The following is a 21,228-nucleotide window of genomic DNA, read 5'->3' as shown; positions in this document are numbered from 1 at the left end:
GTGTTCAGACATATCATTCATAGTTCTGTCAAGGGTTACATCATTCGACTGTACCCTAGATGTTCTAAGAAATTGACCTCTCATAACATTTCTGTATGTATATTTTGGATGCATGCTGTTCCTTGGTAGTATATTGTTCTTCCAACATTCTTTTTTAAATAGGCTGTTTTTTATGTTCCCTTCTTCATCTTGTAGTATTCTCACATCCAAAAAGTCCATTTGACTTTCATTGCTCAGAATAATAAACTCCAAAAAGTTGGTGCTATTCTTTAAATATCTATGGAAATTGTTGAGCTCCATGACATCACCTTCCCATAAAATATAAATATCATCCACAAATCTCTGGTATATCTTTAAGCATTTATTCCAAGGACTGTTTTGATATATTACTTTATCTTCCCATTGTGCCAACACTATGTTAGCATAGCTGTTGGAGCATGGCGTACCCATTGCTACACCACATAGTTGTATGTAGAATTTACTGATGAAAATGAAGACATTGTTCTCAAGTATCAACTTCATTAGCCCTCATATAACTGTGATTTTATTTTCTTCATAATCTCCTTTATTCAACATGAATTCTCTTAATGCGGCTATGCCATAGTCATTGGGAATGCTTGTAAATAAACTCTTGATATCCATACAGACTATTAAGTGTTTCTTCTTGTCTTTTTTGTTCTTCATATATACACTTAATTTCTCAATAAATGCTTCTGTATCTTTCAGAACCACTGGTGCTTTTACTAGCTCTTTCTTGATATGGTTCTCCACATATATAGAGGCTGGCTCAATAATCCATCCTGCCCCTGCCACAATAGGTCTCAATGGTGGTCTGTGTGGATTTTTATGTATTTTAGGAAGGCATTTTAATGCCGGAGTCAATGGAAACTCCACCTGCTAATATTCTGGGAGATGGAAGAACACTGCTCAACACTAATGATTAACCCTCCTGAGAGACAGACCTGGTCAGTTGTATCTCATTACATCTCCTAAGGTCAGTCACTAAAAACAGATTGGCAAAAAGAATATACACACACTGAAGATCATGAAGGGAAAGGAGTGCCCTTGCATGTTATCTGGTTCTAGAACAAGAGAGACACTTACCTTATCCTAGCTGATAGGTGCTGTATCAGTATGTCTTACAGTGAAGTCATCTGTAGCAAGAACATTCGGACTTAAGGGCTTCAGACTTGTGGTCAGGGTGACTGCAAATAGTAACATATAAAGGTGCCATTGTAGATATGTCTCTGGCAGTGTCAGTGGCTCAGCAGGTAACATGCTTTCCTTTGATGTTAGAGGCTCCATAGGCTGTGGGTTCTATTCCCACACCACATACTTGGATTTCTTTCCCAGTACTGAGACACTTTGGTGTAGTATGGGGGGGGGGAGTTGCAATCTTGGGTGTGCTGCTTCTTAGATAAGGTGTTAAACAGAAACCCCATCTGCTTGAGTCACTGGAAGCTCAGGTGCCCCTTCCCCAAAGTACTTTATAAAAGCAATCTGCATTAACGTAATAGCAGGCATATATTATGTGGTGTCTAGCCTTAAAGAATCATATAGACCTAAGTGGTTTTGCTATGAAACACCAACTTCCTGTAAGTGGATGCTTCAACAGAATGAAAAAAAAAATACCAGAAAAACAAAAGGACAAAGAACTCATTTTTTGCAGAGGAAAGACCCCCCACACTCCCTAAACTTACATATACCAATTCCACAGTTGCACTTTCTCAGAGAAGGTCGAAATCTCCTTAAAAGGTAAATCATTGCCAGCACACAATTAGAAATCACAAGGGTAATTATTTCCTATGGAGAAAAGTGTTTGAGGTTATGCTGTTTGACTTCTTTTTCTGCAAGCTACTGACACTCTGGGAATTTCACCTCAAGATTGCATAGGGAAGTTGACTTAAGCTGGTCAGCAGCTGAAATACATATAAACAATGTTTAAAATTTTAAGAGTTGTCATGGCTATCAAGAGAAAAATTAAATGGTATTTTTAGGATTTTTCTGGTACATATTAACTTGCGACAATTTCTTTCATTGCAAAAAAACTTCTCCCGTGAATCTCTGTATTAATTACTTTGTTTTGATAGGTAGAACATTTGATAGTTGTTAGAAATTAAAAGCTTTTCAAGTTTTGAATGAGGAATAACGCACAGATTCTGATGATACCTGCCTATGATGTATGGATGCACTTAAGTAGCTCAAAGGGAAAACCTTTGTCATGCAGATGACTAGAAAGCAGTCCAAGAAGGTAGAGCAATATTTCAAACATGCTGGGTCATGGATGATCTTCTTACCTGTTTGTTTAGAAGTACATAGATAACAGGATTCACAACAGTGCTGCTTTTTGCCAGAATAGAGGGTATAATGCTGACTGTTGGTGAGATTAATCCACGGCTTCCAAATGTTGCAATGAGTGCTACTATCCCATAAGGCATCCAGCACAACAAGTAACAGGTGACCATGCAGATGACCATTATAAGGATGCGGTGTTCTCTCTTTTGAGCCATCGTCTGATTCATCTTGGCAACCTGCTGTAGGACACAACTATTAATGCATTCACAACAGTAACAAAAATTATAGTCCCTTAATTCATTTAACAGTAGGGATGTCAAATAAAGGCATGCATTTTAAGAAAGGAGACTGAAAAACATATCAAGTCTTTACTGGAATTCCTTAATAACTTCATTTATTAATTACTTCATACAGTGAAATTCCATAAGTTAGTACAAAATATGTTTATAATTGTGTTGTCAGCATTTTAGTAAAAACTGAAGGTTGTGTACTTGTAACAATTTCGCCATGACTGTCCTTAGAAGCATATATCGGCTGGTCACCACTTTTTAGCGACTGTCTGAACAGTTTCAATTCTCTGTGGCACAGATGCATGTTCTGCGATATATACTAAATGAACTACACAAGTTACATGGAAGAGTAATGAAGACCCGACACTTGGCAATAATCAGAAATCCTTAGTGCTAAATGCTTCCAAACTGAAATGATCCTGTCAATTATTCTGTCCCTGTGCAAAAATACCAGTGTCAAATAATATCACCACATGTGGAAGATGAAAAAATCAGAAAGAACCATACTCAGCTAAACCATGTGCTACAAGTATTTTGATAAAGAAATGCATTGCTTTTCTTTCAGAACCATAGGTTCATACTAAGCTTATGGTCAGGGAGACCATCTAGAAACACAAACATGCCACCCAGTACTGATCACAGACTGTCACATTTCCCCATTAGGTAGATTTTTTTTCCCCACATGTTCCAGTTAAAGATCTGTAATCATTCATCCATTCATCCAGTGTGACTTTAAATGTTACTAGGGAAGTACTCTGGTTGATGTGTAAAGGCAGCCTATTCCAGAAGTAAGGGATACCTTCAATTAGGTACCTGTAATACCATCTGGTGATGTTGATAAGACAGTACAGGTTTAGGTTTGGCCCCCACTCTTTCTATTTTGGTGAAGGAGTTTATGATCACTAATCATACTACCACTGGCAATGAAGAAACAGTGAACAAAGGGCTTAATGCAGTGTTTAATCCAGTGTATAAACATTCAGCCTATATTAAAATATATTTTATATGATTCTTATTTCTTTACCATTCAGGATATTTGAAGAAACCATGAAACTAGAAGAGCAAGAAAGTCTAAAAAAGTCATACTGAGATGAGTACAGGAAGAACAAAAACCACCACAGATTTTTTTTTTTACTGGAGCCAAAAGACCACATATCTATATCTACAAATAAAGATCTCCCTCTCTCTCATATATATATATATATATATATATATATATATATATATATATATATATATATATATAGAGAGAGAGAGAGATGGGTATACCCGATTTTAATGAAAACATCCATATTCGACTGCAAAAAGAGTGACCACTTATGGTCGAAAACATGCAAGTCAACACTGCACTATGTATGCACCTAGAAGCAGCCTCGGCTCACGAAATTTCAAACTTTAACAAAAAAAGTAAAACTTTTTTTTTTTTTCTGCATGGTGGCAAGCACCCCTGAACCCCCCTCCACACCCCCTGCTAAGTATATATACTAACTTCAAGATCATACAATCCCCAAGTAAAGGGAATATTCCCCTACCCAAGAACTGTCAGTGTCATTTGACTGTCAATCAACTGCATAGTCAACCACCTAAAGTCGACTAGACAGCTGTTGACCTTACCCACATTTGATATTCCCACTAACATATACTATGCTTAATAATGTCATCACAGCAACTACAGCACATACAATCAAGGATATAACAAAAGTAAGGCTGGGAAATAAACCTGGTACATATGGGTGTATGTGCTGTAGTCGCTGTGAAGACATTATTAACCACAACAGTGACAAATTTGTCCACCCAGTGTCCACTAAGCAGTTTAATTTTAACTGCGTTGCTACTTGTAATAGTAAGTATTAATAATAATAAGTCAGAAATAATGAGAATAATGCGCTGTTTAAGCACATCATGCACAATGGTGTGGGTCATAGTTTTAAATTTAGAGTGATAATGTACAGAAGGGACCTAGAGGTGGTGATTTGAATAACTGTCTCAAGAATAAAGAATATGAGTGGATTGTCAGGCTCCATGCAAATTTAGAACCTGGTATAAACAATGTAGTCAGTATTAAACCTGTAATTGTTAAAATACAACAGCAAAATTTGTAATTTACTCCTTTAAGGATGTTTTAGAAATGTTTTTCTATATATAATCATCATCTTTATTCATATACATCCTATGTATCTTTTAAATTATTAATTTTAAAGCATTTTCATGATTTAAAGCACTTTTCATATTATCCAGAAGTGTTTTTATGTATATACCTTTAAGGAAGTTTGATCTAGCTTAACTTAATTAATTGATTGACTACAACAGGAGTATTTAAATGGAATTGTTAGGCCTTTCTGTAAATACATCTGAGGAAGCAGTAGAATAGACTGTGAAAGCGCTAACGTTTTTCTTGTGTTTTATTCAGTACTTTTTCAAATAAAAAGACTTCTTATTCAAGCCGTTTTTGCAGTGCCATTGTTTTGCCACACACCTCTCTGTTGGATTCAATTTGATGTAACTTAACTAAATTAAGGTACTATAAAAAGGAAGTGAGTATTGATTGTTTTATCTGATGAAGTTCTGTGCAATGTTAATAAAGGAACAAAAGCATGTATAACAATTGTGTCCGTGGTGCCAGTCAAACTCAGAATTCGTTTTCTTTGTTTTTAAAGTGGTTGAATTTTCTTGCAGTGTGTTTCTAAGCCTATAATATCTAACCACAACTGATGTAAACAACTGATGCAAACAAATTGCATTTAACATAGCATAACACAGAAAACATTAAGAAAAAATGTTTTTGTCCCCATGCCTTCCTTACCTGATTAATAATTAGCTTAAAACGTGTTCCATTTTGCCTGTATATAACTTCTCATTTGCGTAAAGCTGCTTTCTGCATAGTGGTAGTTAGCAGTTTCCTGTATAGATGGAAATGCCTTGAAGATGAAATATCCCTAGAATAACAATCACTAAAACCATACCCAGCCCCCTGCTGTACTAGGAGCAACTAAGTTGCACGCTGAGCAGCATCGCTGTGTTGGCTAACCTTAGTCTACACAAAGTTAACTTCCCACTCTTAGTGTCTGTGCTACCAGCACAGTCCAGTCTAATTAACCCATTCCTTTCCCTAATAAAACCGACATTAAGAACCTGATATCATAGATGGGCAGTTTCTTACCATCTCTGTAGCCAGCCTGATGGACATGGGCATCCTGAGGCAATGTAGCAATTGTCTCATATATACTGGCAAACATTTAATCCTGAATCAAACAAATACTATATATGAGAGATGCAGTTATAGTATGAAAATTGAGGCAAGACTCTTGCATAGAGACAGACTGAATGCCAAAAAGGTGTCAGCACACAAGCACATCGCTTCCCATACTAAATAAGGATTTTACACATAAACTTACGTATGCGGAGGTGCTCACTAAGAACTTACCAAAAACTCAAGAGACTTCCCAACAGTGCCTTCTGAAACCACACAACAACGCAAACAACAACCACAACACATAATAATACACATACAAGTGTCTCAATAAATAAGCCCATAAGGAGAAATAACACAAAATCTAAAATACTAGTCATAGGAGACTGTATAATGAGACACACTGATGTCCACCTCACCAGGCTGGATAAGGAGAAAGTCACAGTTCACTGCTTGTCAGGTGCCAGGATCCATCAGATCGCGCAAGCACTGAAGTCACTCAGCCACAAGTACCAGTATGACACTGTCATAGTCTGTGTGTGTGTAAATGACCTGAGATGCAACTCCCTGGGCTATATGAAGAGAGACATGACTGAGCTCTCAGATTATGTCTCACAGGTATGTATGCGCCTAGCCTTGAGCAGCATTCTACCTTCACCAAGGATGATGCCACAATACAAACAAAAATGATTGACTTTAACAATTGGATTAACTTTTGTTGTTAGTCCAAGGGAATCCAATATTTCCAGTCTGGGAGGACATGATCAACAGGCCAAACTGTTTTGCCAGAGATGGTCTACATCTGTCTCATCTAGGCTTTTGGATACTGGCAAAGACATTAGCCAGCCATACAGTGCCCTTTTTAGGCAGTGTCAAAGTAACCAACCTCCCAATGTAACAAAATCTTCTCCTGATAAGGTGTAGGTACTGCAGCTTAGTGCTAGGAGTCTAGACAAGAAACTATACTTCCTAGAAACACTTCCCCCCTTGGAATATGCTGATGTCTATGCAGTCACTGAGGCATGGTTCAAAGCATGGAAAGCACCCTGGACATGCAAGGCTAAAACACCTTCCATAGATTCAGACCGCCAACTGAGCAAGAAAGAACCACAGGAGGAGGTTAATCTATCTTCATATAGGATAAATACACCTCAAGACTGGTCACAGTGTGGTTCTCTTGAGATACTCCATGTCCAACTAACAATAGGCAAGCTCTCCTACCACATCATTGGTAGCTAGAGGCCCCCAACAATGAACCAGGAAAAACATACTGCATACCTGAACTTACTGGAGTCACTCACCATGCACCCCAATACCCTAAACATGAGTAATTTAACTATCCTACCGTTGACTGGGGAGTATACACAACCACTAACATGCAGGCTTAGAGGTTCTTGGATTTTATCAATGTAAATGCTCTGTAACAGCTGGTTGGCACACTGACTAGGGACTCAAATATCTTGGACATAGCACTTATGAACAATGGGGAGCGTTGCACCTCCTTGTGTAAAGTTGTTTTTGGTAAGATTGGACCACAAAACTGTCTCCTTTGTAATAAATATAAGGCCAGATACCCATCAAACTCAAAAAAGGTAAATAATTTCTCCAGAACAAATTACCTCCTACTAAGTGATGGCATATTTTAAAGCTCTCCCAAACCCATTAAACACAGAAACCTATGCAGAGGTGTACACCAATGCCCTGTACAGCCACTTAAGCAGTTGTATAGAATGAGCAGTACCAGACTGGATTAAATCCAGGTCTGGCTGGAAAAACAAGCCACCCTGGTGGACCCCTGCTAGATACAGGCTATACAACAAAACATAGAAACTAATGTCCAAAAGTAAGTGGGAACAGGTTCAGCAGAAGAAATCCCTCTCTAGTCTAAACACATTAGAGGTCTGGTCAAGTCCTCAAAAGCAAATTATGAAAATAGCTTCCCTAGCCAAAGAAAATCACAAAGCATTTTTAACTATGTCTATAGTCTTAAGGGGAGTACCCAGCTATGCAAAGAGCTAGCTGTGGATGGCACCACCCATACCCAACTGGATAAAATAGCCAACTTGTTAGCTGACAGAGTTGGATCAAACGTCACCCCCCTGTCCCCACCTGTCATTGCCAAAAGCATACCTGCCTCCATTCCTCAGCCTATTGCCATCTCTGCACTTTACAAGGCTAAAACACAGCATCAATGGGCCCTAACAACATTCCAGGTTGTCTTTAAATAACTTAAAACATGACCTAGCAGACCCACTTGGATCCCTATTTAACCACAGCCTCCAGGCAGGCTATGTTCTGGCAGAACTGAGGCCAGCAAGAGTAATCCTTCTGAACAAGTGGAGACTATCAATTGACCGAGGGAATTATAGACCCATAAGCCTGACTAGTCTCATCTCTCATCTGTAAGGCATGGAAAGAATCATCCTTATCAACAGACTCTGGACCCAATCCAGTTCTGAATCATTAAGGTTAAGATGTCTGTTAAATCTGGTTGACTTCTTTGAGAAGGTCACCAAGACATTGGATAAGGAAAAGACTGTGCGCATACCACCCACCTTGACCTGGCCACAGCATTTGACACAATTCCCACTCAGCTATTATAGAAAAACTCTCTCAAGTGGGCATAAACCCCTACATCACCAGGTGGGTAGCCAAATGGCTCACCAACAGGGCACATACTGTCAAAGTGGCTGAATTCACCCCTATTAAGAGGCCAGACACCACCAGCTTACTACAGGGCTCTGTAGACTCTTTCTCAAAACGTTCACAGATGACAGCAAATTGAAGGCAATCATTAAATCCCTGAAGGATACTAATATACTGCAGAAAGGAATAATGCAGACAAATGATTAGTGGCAGAGCAAAGGATTGAAACTAAATACAAAACAATGCATAATTATTGCCTTTTGGAAAGCAAATACCCTAGCTAACTATAATGTAGACAGCATGCCCAAGAGTAGGCCCAGTGGTATGTGATTTAGCTGATAGTAATGGGAACTTTAACCAGCATGTGTCTACAGTGGTGACAAAGTTATTCTATGTGGCTCAACTCATAAGAGCATGGTATCTAAATCAAAGGACATTATAATTCTGTTGTATTTGGCCCTTATCAGACTAATAATTGAGTACAATGCATCTTTTTGCATGTACCTCACCAGACATCTGCAACAACTGGAGTGACCCCACAGGTTTGTCACCAGAAAGATACAGGGTATAAAAAACAAGTCCTATGCAGAAAGATTGAAAGCCCTATCACTGTATTCTGTCTCCTACAGACTACTATGGGGCAATCTGTGACTGGCCTATAAGGCAGTCTGATCCAGCCATGATGGAAATGTTACACATTCATAAATCAAACTGCACAAAGGTCACTCATTCCAGGGATCTTAACCTAGCATTTGATATAAATAAATCATGTTGGAGAGACAGATACGTCTCTCAGAGACTTCCCCTTCTTTGAAACAAGCTTATTATTCACTTGAAACAAAGCCCTTCCCTGACCCTCTTCAAGCACAACCTAAATCAATGGATTGGTAATCATAAATTTACTCATGGAGTGGTCAGTATTAGATACCATAGCACAGGCTCAAACCTCTGTGAACTTCATTCACCTAGCTATTGACAATTGGGGAACTTGGTTAAATATGTCTAGATTTGTTAGCCTAGTAATCTCTTATGAACACTACAGTAAGAGAAACACTGGAAGTGCTCCACCAGCCGTCACAATTCAGCACACTGTAATAAAGCAAACTGCAATATTACTGATAAATCTACAAAAAAACAAATACCACTGATCATAAATCATAAACTTTCCTTATGATCAAGGTTATAACTGGCAAGATATACTGGAGAATATCATTAGATCAATTGTGATTAGAAAACGTTTTTAAGACAGCTTGTGATTAGATAAAGTGATGGTTAGATCACCTGAATGTAACCCATTTATTTATATATATATATATATATATATATATTTAGAGAGAAAGAAAGATGTTCTAGTACAGAAAATAACAATTGCATCTGGAAGGCATAACTATTTTTAGTATAATAAAAACAAGCTCACCTTTTCATGTCATCAAAATACTAACCCTCATCAAACTACACAGAAAAGTACTAAAATCCATCATTAGCCTGCATAAAGCCCCTTCTACATCCTCTCATACACCTACTAACAGCTATAGTATGTATGTATATATTTGTATAGCTATATAACTGTGCAGGTTGTTTCTCTTCTTTTCCATTTACACTCATCTCTTCCCACAACCCCTATGCTTACCTCCCTCCCCCCAGAATTTGTTATCCCCTGTCCTGCACCCACTTAGACTACTTGCTACTAAGCATGCCTTCCATCAAAGTCTCATGTCCTCTGAATCTGTCTACAAGCTCATCTCTTCAATCTATGACAAAAAAGTCCATGATTTGGCAGCCTAAATTTCTTAGAAAAGCCTCTGAACAGACTGCTTGTCCTTTGACCTTCACATTCCAATTCCCCATACAAACCAGAATAGTTCCTGCTGACCTGAAACAGCAACTATTATTCTCATTCTCAAAATTATAAATCTTTCTCAACCTGAACATTGAAAAACTTTTATCATCTTTTACTCCCCCCAAAAAATCTGAAAAAAAGTGTGCACACAAACAACTTCTTAACCATTTCTCTTTTACTGAACTCTCAGTAAAATTCAAAACTGTCTCTTAAGTTTTCAGAACATCCCTGATTTGTTTCTATTCTGTTTGCTCCAGCCATCATAAAAAAGGTTTGATTTTTCTGCTAAACCACCAAGGACTGCAGTAAGTCAGTAATTCCAGACTTAGAATTATATACTTGGTATTGCTCAGAAAATGCATGTTGATGCAAAACCTGTTGTTCTGTTAACTGCTTAAGAGAAGTGGAATAATTAACAATCATCCATTATTTGGGATCTGTGTCCCCCTATTATTTTTTGGCTTTATCCCTGATTCTTGAGAAATGAAGTACAGAGCTGCAGTAAGAGTCCAACACAGAGGATTATGACTGAGTCTCCAATCGTAACCAAAAAGTGTGTCTTACAACTGATTTGTTTGCAGTAAAGGCATTCTCTAGTGTCTCCTTGCTCTTTTTTTTAACTTGTAATTAGTGTCTCACTGCTTCTTTTCTGCTGTGGTAAATATTTCTGCAGTGTTTTCTGCCTAAAATAGTTTAACAAGTACCTGTAGCATAGTCCAGACTCAGGGTTGCTGTTTCAGGGCCTGGTAGGTTGTTTTTAGTGGCCGTTTCTTCTGAGCACATTTTCCAAGCTATCTTGGATTAGACGGGGCCCTAGTGAGAGGATTGTGCTGAGTGGTACCTGCCTGGTAAAGGTTGGCTGGTCTAGGGCTTTGAGTACGCACCTCATTGGTTATTCTGAGCTTTTGTTAAAGTTGTTTTAGATTTTTAACCTTTGGTATTTAACTCCCACATTGTGTGGGTTTCTGCTTGTTCATACTGAGCTGAACGGAGGAAGGGCACAGCCAAAACTCTGTGCTGAGATTTCCAGAATACTAGAGGCTTCTGAGCTTCCCAAATAACATAAGCTCCCTGGCTTCTTAGATAATTTTACTATGTATTGCTTATTCTTACCATTTATTGCACTTTTTATTGTCTGCTGCCAACTTTTTTCCTGTATTTTATTACTATAAATGAATCTGCTCTGTTGTACTGCAATTGTCTGCCTTACTGGGCCTGTTAAATCATTTTAGTTACTGTTTTCACTGTATGTAAATCTTTTTTAGCATTTTTCACTGTTTGAAAGGTATTAACTGGAAATTTTCTCCCTTTGTTAAGCATCTGTTTGTTCTGATTTTCTTGCCAAGGAGTGTATCGTACAAATGATTTGTTTGCAGTTACAGATAATACCCACTCAACTAACCCCGACTTCTCTTCCACAGATTCTGACAACCATGGATCGACAATTTCCTATGGTTTCTCCTGCTAGTCTGGTTGATATGGGCATCCTGAGACAGTGTAGCAACTGCCTCATGTACATGGACAACCCTCTACTACTACCACCTAGGAACATATGTGAGAGATCCAATTACATTAAGAACCTAGAATCATTGCTGTCTCAATCACAAGCCAGTGCATCTGGCACTGAGAAGGTTGTCTGCTCAAATACCACACCACTACCACCACCCACACCTGTACAACACACTCCTAGATATGCAGAGGTTCTCAACAAAAACATATCTAAGCAAAAGAGACTCTGAGGCAAAAACACACATGCATATCACAACCCACAGCACCAAACATCACACATAGTCCACACGCATGTGTCTCACAGCCTCTAAAGTCCAGCTACAAACCCAAGATACTAGTCAAGGGAGACGCTATTGTGAGACACACAGATGTGCCCCTCATCAGGCTAAACAAGGAGAAAGTCACGGTAAGTTACTTGTTAGGTGCTAGAATCCACCATATCATGCATGCACTCAAGTCTCTCAACAACAGGTACTGTTATGACTCTGTCATAGTCCATGTTGGTGTGAATAACTTGAAACATACCTCTCTGGACTGTATGAAGAGAGACATGATTGAGCTCACTGAATATGTGTCCCAAGGAGGCATGTCCCTAGCCTTAAGCAGGATCCTACCATCACCCAGAATGACTCAATACAAACAGAAAATGATTGACTTTTAACAATTGGCTTAGTTTCTGGTGTCATTCCAAGGGGATCTAATACCAGACAGCCTGGGAGAAAATGATTGACAGACCATGATGCTTTACCAGAGATGGCCTTCATCTGTCTCCCCTGGGCTTCGGGCTTCAGGCTTCTGGCAAAGGCAGTTGCCTCTACCATAGTGCCTTTTTTAGGCAAAGTCATGAGGACAAAATTACCAACTTGAAAAATTCTTATAAACGAAATTTAAAGGTCATGCTGATAAACGCTAGGAGTCTTACCATGAAACTGCACTCATTGCAAGCATTCTTCACCCTGGAAGATGCTGACATTTGTGCAGTCCCCGAAGCCTAGCTCAAAACTGTGGAGAGCACCCAGCCTTACCAGGTTACTCATCTTACCATACTTTCAGTCCCCAAATGGAGGGCTACAAACCCAAAGGATGTGGAGTTTCAATATCTATCAGAGACATACACACCTCCAGGCTGGTCAAACAGTATGATGCACAGGAGACACTTCAGGTGCAGTTAACTGTTGAGAAAATAACTATTAAAATCATAGCTAGCTACAGACCCCCAACCATGACTCAGGATGCCCACTCCACCTATCTGGACTTACTTGAATCCATCAGGATTCAACCCTCTACCCTGATTCTGGGGGACTTTAACTACCCAACCACAGACTGGAAGACCTATTCTAGCCCAAACACAAAAGCCCTGAGATTCCTCGACTTCGTCAATGCCAATGCATTGGGTCAGCTGGTCAGCACACACCCCCCCCCCGGGAGGTGAAAATATCCTGGACCTGGTACTAACCAACATGAGTAGCCACTGTAGCACCCCTACAGTGTCATTCTGCTTGGTAAGATCTGACCATAAAGCAATCACTTTCAAAGTCACTATCCCCCCCGCCCCCTTTCAGGGTCAACAAAAGACTTTTCCAAAGCTGCACTACAACCTCCTGAGAGCATACCTCTCAACTGTCAAGATTTTTGGCTCATATTTTTGGTCTGTTCCTCATAAAATTTGTGGTTTTCTGGGAAATCACTGGGATGATCTGAGGATTGAAGTCACTAAATAATGACATGCATTTGAGTTTCAGACTTCAAATCCTTCCATAAAATGCATGTTAAAACAAATCTTATTACTCTAGCAACTTTCAAAGTTTATAAGAGCAATATTTAAAATATGTTCCTATTTTTGGGTCTTTGCCCCCACCCCCCCCCCACACTTTTTGTCAGGCTTTGTCCAGATTTCTTGTACTAAGAGGTTGAAGGGTATGCAGGCTGGGAGCAGGTATAAGCAGCTTCATAGCCACTGTCTCTTCAGTTGGAACTAGCATTAATGTCCAAGCCTACACCAAAAATCTATATGAGCACCTACATTGCTGCATGGGCTCAGCAATACCTGACAGAACCAAAATCATTTTCCTCAAGGAACAGTAAACCTGTCTGGTGGACAGCAGCAATAAACAAATTGTATAATAAAATTAAAAAATTGCTGTCCAGGACCAAGAAGGAGCAGGTGCCAAGTTGGAAGCAAGCTCTCCTTTTTCTGAACAAGGAAATAAGGTCACTGGTGAAATCCTCTAAGGCTAACATCGAGTCCAGATTGGCCACATCCACTAAGGACAATCACAAGGCTTTCTTCACATTGCTGGCAGTTTGTAGTTGTTTTTTCAATTTTTTTTGGATTGTGGTTTCTTTACGTATGTCCACAGTCTCAAATGGTAACACCCAAATATCCTCTGAACTTGTGGTCAAGAACACCACATACACAAATGCACTAGATAGCATCAACCTGCTGGCAGACAGGTTCAATGAAAACTTTACCCCCCTCTCCCCCTATCAGTAAACCAGGACACCCCCAGCACCTGCCCCCTCCCCTTATCACCAGGGAGCAGGTCATTAACACCCTTTCAAAGGCAAAAACTACAGCCTCCATGGGACCTGACAACATCCCTGGTTGTGTCCTACATGAACTCAGGAAAGAGCTCTCAGCACCATTAAGCACCCTATTCAACCAAAGCCTGAGAACCGGCTTTGTGCCAGCTGAATGGAGGACAGCGCCTGTCATCCTCTACACACAGGTTGAGTGTCCACTGACCCAAGCAATTATAGGCCCATCAGCCTAACTACCCTGATCTGCAAAGCCATGGAATGCATTATGATGGACCTTATAAACAACGACATTGGCAACCTCCAAACACTTGACCCCACACAGTTTGGTTTTGTCAAAGGGAGATCATGCCTGTTAAACTTGGTTGACTTCTTTGAAACAGTCACCAAAGCCATGGACGAGGGGAAGACCGTGCACATCACATATCTTGACCAAGCCAAAGCCTTTGACACTATTCCCCACTTGGGCATAATAACTAAAATCTCCCAGCTAGGCATCAAGCCATATGTCACCAGATGGGTTGCTAACTGGCTCAGTGATAGAACCCACCCAGTCAAAATAGGGGAAGCCACCTCTAGATGTAGACCCGTAATGAGCTGCATACCCCAAGGACTGGTCTTGGAGTCCTCTACTGTTTGGGATATACTTTTCTGAGGTGTAAGCCAAAACCAGTGGCCTGTGGCTGACCAAGTTTGCAGATGTCTGCAAGCTGGGTGCTGTCTTAAATTCCGCTAGTGATGTGGACATCCTCCAAGAGGGCTTTGCCCAAACTAATGACTGGTTCCAGAAGCATGGCCTCAAACTGAATGTCAAGAAATGCATCATTATCCCCTTTGGGGAAAATGGCATCCACACTAATTATCACATTAAAAACAATGTACTAACCATGCAATCAGTCATGAGGGACTTGGGCACCCAGGTTGATAGCAACATGACTTTTGACCACCATGTTGCCTGCATTGTAGGGAAGGGTTTCTACATGGCCCACCTCATGACTAAGGGTATTTCATCCAGGAGCAAGGAGGTCATAATATCCCTGTACTCCTCCCTTATCAGACCCGTTATAGAGTAAAATGCCCCCTTTGGCGTGTACCTTGCCAAGCACATGCAGCAGTTTGGGAGACCACAGAGGTTCCTGACCAGGAAAATCCAGAGTCTCAAACACTTATCCTCTACAGATAGGCTAAAAGCTATGTCCCTCTTCTCAGTCTCATACAGACTGTTCAGAGGTGACCTGTGTCTGTCATACAAGGCCATCTCAGATCCAGCCTTGATGGAGTTGCTGCATATCTATAAATCAAGCTCCACCCACACAACCTGCACCCAAGGCCTCAACCTGGTCTGTGACGTTAACAGAACTTGTTGGCGAGATAGATTTATGTCCTAAAGACTCCCCCATCTGTGAAAGTGACTCCCTCTCCATGTCAAGCAGAGTACCTCACTAGCCCTCTAAGAGGAACCTGAACGACTGGAAGGGAAACAGAAAATACTTCTGGGATCCCACCTGTGTCCCTGCTTGACAGGGAAAACAGGTGCTGACTGTGGGAACATGGGTGAAATTCCTGGCTAAACTTATAAGGGCCTCTGGGCCATTAGTCTAGTATTGTCCTATAGTATGTGTTTGAGTCATGAATGTCAACAAATTCACCTTGACGTTCAAGAGATACACGTGTCATACTTTTCAGGAACACATAAGAGTTATAATCAATAAGACCCATCATAGTACTTAATTTAACTAGATCTGCTCTGTATACTACCCATTTCAAAAAAGAAAAAAATGTGGAAGCTGCAGGAGCACAAAGTGTTTTAAAGTCAGTAAAAGCCTTAGCACTGCCTAACAGACAGAAGGCAGAAATTAAGTGTCCCTCTGAATATCAAAGGACTTTAAAAGATGTTAGACAATTCATTCTGCCACACATTTTGTTTATAAGTGTGCCAAAGCAAAGCATCTAATTGCTTTTAAGCTGTTGTACTTCTGCCACTGTTCTTTGCCAGACATTATCTGCTGCCAAATCCCTGGTGGAAGACACAATCTTAACAGTACTTAGTGGTGAAGCGAACAAACACACTGAAAACTTGGAAACTTAGGGAAAAAAAAAAAAAAAACGCCAACCGCTCATGCAACCACTTTATTATTAAGGTTAAATGCTTTCATCAGAACAATGCCCAACTTCATTAGAACAGCCATAACTGATTTTCATTCAGTTTAAAAACCTTCAAAAAACATCACAACATTCAAGATGCGCCTCCCAATTAACTTTTAAACAAACATTCTTTAAACAGATGCCTATATAAAATAAACTGTTTCCTTTTACATGCTATCAAATATAAACTTGCGTAAATCTCAATTATAAAAATAATAAATCAATTTATAAAAACTCTATTTAAACAGAAAAATACATTAAAATAAGAATCAATTAACTTAAAATCTCAATGCATGCTCACCAAAATAACCATAAATGTTCTTTTTATTTTCAGTTTATGAAAAAATACACATTTTGCTAGGGGGAGTTTTAGAAGCCTTAGCATCTACAATAGGCCTTAGCGAGGGTTCATGTAAAGGTGTGTGTTTTGGGTATGCCAAATACAGTGGTAAAACTTTCCCCCTAGCAAAATATGTGGATGTACACACAAAAGGAATTCTAAGTACAGGCACATATTTAAAGACTGTTGGGATTTTTTGTCAAAGGTGTCTAACTAGATTTATTCGTACAAATTGTAACTATAGATGTGTGTGATTTATATTTTGTGATACTGCACTCTGAGGGATTTGAGATATTTTATGATTTTTCTGTGCAATCACTCAGGTCTTGAACACAATAAAATTATTACCATCACTAGCTTGATGAAAATTGTATTGGGGAGCAATTTTATTGTTTGAAAATCAGCTATTCCAGCAAAAGAAAGGACTAGCAATGGGTGTGGTCTTTGCCCTGGTATTTGCCAGCATGGTCCTAGCCCAGTGGGAGAGTCAAGTGGTTCTTAATTCAGAGTTTGCGTGTTGTTGGTCACTATACGGGTGTTTTGTGGATGACATGGTAATATTTAAACAGGTGGTAGAAAAAGGCTTGATGAATTTTATTATTATTTGAACACCAGTACCTCCTTTTTGAAATTTACTATGGAAGTAGGGGAAGGAAGTGTGCATTATCTGGCTGTCACTATTATAAAAAATAGGACAGGAAGGAGATTTGATTCAAACCTCTATCAGAAATGAACTTATTCTAATTCCCTGCTTCATTTTAATAGCCATCATCCTATACATCAACAGGAATCTTTAAAGGCCAATTGGTGAGACTTGCCTGTATGGTGAGTTGTGACAACATGTTTTATGAACAGAGCTTGATACTGAAAAGAATGTTATTAAACAGAGATTACCCAAGTAATTTTTTGGATGGAATTTTTGAAGAGGTGGTTATAAAAAGACAAGAGGGTCATTTTGGTCCATAATACTAGGAGCTGACAAGGTGAGGCTGGATAGTAATAGTTTACCAAAGGATTGCCAGAATGTTAATTTTCAGAAGGGTTTAGTCCTACCCTACAACTTACAGTTTGATGTGATCAAAAATATAATAAATCATAATTGGAACATTTTTAGAGTAGATACTATTTGAATAAAGTGGGACACAATCCAGTAGTGGTGTATAAGAAGGATCAATGTTTTAAGACTATTATTGAAAAACCCCTGAACGGACCATTAGCAGGACGTATGAGTAAATGTGGTCAGTGCAACTGATGTAGGTTTATTACAGAAGGCAGTGAAGTGATGGTACCTGGGTGGGAGGTATTAAAAATAGGACAAAAGGTTAATTGCCAAAGTATCACCTCGCCTCCCAGTTACTCTCTGAGTTCCCCAAGGGTCTATCCTTGGCCCTGTGCTATTCTCACTTTTCACTAACAACCTACATACTGCTACCACACAAGCATCTCTTATAAAGTACACAGATGTCTCTACTCTCCTCTGCTCTGCTCCCACTCTACCAGAACTACAACAAATCCCACAAGAATCATTCTCTTCTATAGAAAGCTGGCTATCCAATGCTCAGCTCCTACTCAACCCAAGTAAGACAAAACTTTTCCTGTTCCAACCTTCCAAAGCCACCCAAAACACCCCCCACTTCAACATTCTCACCAAAGACTATACCATCATCTCTCCATCAGAATACACAAAATTACTCAGTGTGGAAATAGACAATAAACCTAGATTTGACACCCACATATCTCTCACAATAAAAAAAGTTCACATGAAACCTGGTGCATTATATCGAAGCCGCCAATTCCTAACCAAGGCGGTTAGAATGTCCATAGCCAATTCCCAGCTAATCTCCACCCTACTCTGTGCATCCCCCATACTTACCAACCTTAGACAGACAGACCTACACAAGCTGGATGCTTGTTACAACAAAATTGCTAAATTTGCCAATGGAACCTCCTACTGCAGCCATCATTGTATCTCCCTTAAAGAACTAAACTGGCTAGAACTCCCACAACTCCTTCACTTTAATCAACTCACCCTCCTTCATAAACTTATTAACCACCCCCATAACATCCCTTCCCTTCAAACCCTTCTCCAACCCTATCACTCCACTAGGCCTCTAAGATTAAGCAACAAAAATCAACTCACTGTTATCAAACCCAAAAACTCAGCAGGAGAAGCCATATTTTCATGTACCATATCTAAACTTCGGAACAATCTTCCACCCTCTATAACTACTCTACCTTCCAGCAGCCTTTTCAAGACTGTGCTCAAATTCCACTTAAATTTCCACTGGCTTTGTCCTTGTTGTAATCCAGAATAACACCCCCCACCTAGACTCTTAACCCAGCTATACTACCACCACTACTAACCACAGTCAGAATTAGTTAGTTGTCTTTACATACTTCAAAATCTTGTCTGACAACTTTGTTACTAATATAATTGACAAGAAACTATCTTAACTTGCAACATTTACTGTATATACTGTTGATAATCAATATCTTGTTATTGTATTAAAACCAACAACCTGTAATGTTGTTTACTATTGCTGGAACTTTGTATCTCTATTTATCATGTACATGATGTGGAGCTTTTCTCCCTGGCCATCCGCTGAAAAAGGACCTGCATCCAGTCAGAATTTCACGGTAAACAAATGTAAATTAAATAAATAAATGGTTATGGTGTATCTTGCCAAATGTCAACAATGTGATTGTTTTTACATTGGCAAGACTAAGAACAAGTTTAAAACTAGAATATATCAACATCAATATGACACACAAAAAGAGGATGATATGAATGCCCTAGCAAAGCATATTAAGGGCAATCCTTCTCATAGCTTTAAATTGTCAGCATCACCCGGGGAGGGGGGGGGTTGGCACTGGATTTGCTTCTAGAATATAAAGAATTGATACGGTAGCTGAGAAGCAATGCAGCTGAACCCCCTGGTCTGAATAAGACAATTTCTATTAGTGGTGTGTTAAACTTAAAGGTGAATTTTTTTTTCATAAACTGAAAATAAAAAGAACATTTATGGTTATTTTGGTGGGCAGGCATTGAGATTTTTAAGGTCACTGATTCTTATTTTAATGTAGTTTTTTATAAATTCATTTATTATTTTTATATTTGAGATTTATACAAGTTTATATTTTACATTGTGTAAAAGGAAAATTATGTTTTATATAGGCATTTGTTTAGAGAATAGTTGTTTAAAAGTTAATTGGAAGGCATGTTTTGAATGCCATGTGATGTTTTGTGAAGGTTTTTAAACTGAAAGTAAATTAATTATGGCTGTTGTGATGAAGTTGGCATTATTCTGACGAAAGCGCTTAACCTTAATAATAAAGTGGTTACCCTTTGGTTTTCAGTACTTAGTGGTGCTTAGGATAAGATTTTTGTTACTATTTTTGGAACAGTAGTTTTATGTTTGGGTTTAGCTCTTCTTGGAGTTCATGTAGGACGCAGCCCGGGACACCGTCTGGTTCCATTGATGCTGTGTTTTTTGCTTTGGAGAGGGTAGCTCTTACCTGAGCATCTGAGATGTCAGGGGGGCAGCACTCTGCTGGGATAGATATTTGCCCTTTTGGTGGGGAGGGGGGAGAGAAGTTTGCACAGAACCTGTCAGCTAGGATGTTGGCAATGTCTGTGGGTTCGGTGTATTTTTTGTCATTTTGGTCTAATTCTGAGCATATCTGGGAATTCCCACCCAGGTTCCAAACATAACTAAAGAAAGCCTTGTGATTATCCTTAGTGTCCTGTGCAATTTTTCTCTCGAAGCTGGCCTTAGACGATTTTATGAGTGCCTGTAGTTTTTTGCTAATACTGATCAAAGATGCCTTCACTTTTTGGGATTTTGCTCTATCATGTAGTAGCTTCCTCCTTCTATTGTATAGTTTGTTTATGGCTGGGGTCCACCAGACAGGACGTCTGCCTTTGGAGGATTGGGTCTTGGTTTTATTTGGGATTGCATGATCCATGCATTCCTGAAGGTGTTCATAGAATGCGTTTCTAAAGGATTCTGCAGTCTGGGCCATATTTTCCACAGGCCTGGGGGCTTTGAAGGATTCCACCTCAGTTTTGAGGAGTGTGAAATTTGCTTTAGAGAAGTTTTTCACTGTGGTTTTCAGGGCAGGGGTTGGAGTCGGGATGTGAATATCCAGTGAGATTATTTTATGGTCTGATCTTACCAGTGAGGGATACACTTCTGGTCTGGAGCATACAGTCCCCGTGTTGGTGATGATCAGGTCCAGTATGTTTTCCCCTCTTGTGGGAGTGGTAACAAGTTGTTCCATAGCATTTGAGTTTATAAATTCTAGGAACCTTTGGGCTAGGGTGTTGGAGCTAGAGTAATGCTCCCAGTCTATGTTTGGGTAGTTGAAGTCGCCCAATATAATGGTGTTTGGAGAGACCTTCATATTTTCCAGTGTTCTCAGGAAGGCTGAGTGG

The 21,228-nt window shown here is 39.5% G+C and overlaps 1 protein-coding gene across 2 annotated transcripts in view; it reads right to left on the bottom strand.

Moving 5' to 3' along the window:
* The window catches only part of LOC122796652 (pinopsin-like), a 930,108-nt gene that overhangs the window by 85,011 nt on the left and 823,869 nt on the right, over window positions 1-21,228 (bottom strand). The window contains exon 3 of one of the 2 annotated variants that reach the window (XM_044065298.1): window positions 2,298-2,534. In XM_044065298.1, coding sequence (XP_043921233.1) covers window positions 2,298-2,534 — 237 coding nt within the window. The remainder of the gene's footprint in view (window positions 1-2,297; window positions 2,535-21,228) is intronic. The other variant, XM_044065299.1, reaches the window with a different exon arrangement.

Source organism: Protopterus annectens, chromosome 3.part0, assembly GCF_019279795.1.
Source record: "Protopterus annectens isolate FY-2018-M chromosome 3.part0, PAN1.0, whole genome shotgun sequence".
Lineage (NCBI taxonomy): Eukaryota > Metazoa > Chordata > Ceratodontiformes > Protopteridae > Protopterus > Protopterus annectens.
Note: the sequence above shows the minus strand (reverse complement) of the source record. Positions and strands in the feature narration are given on the sequence as shown.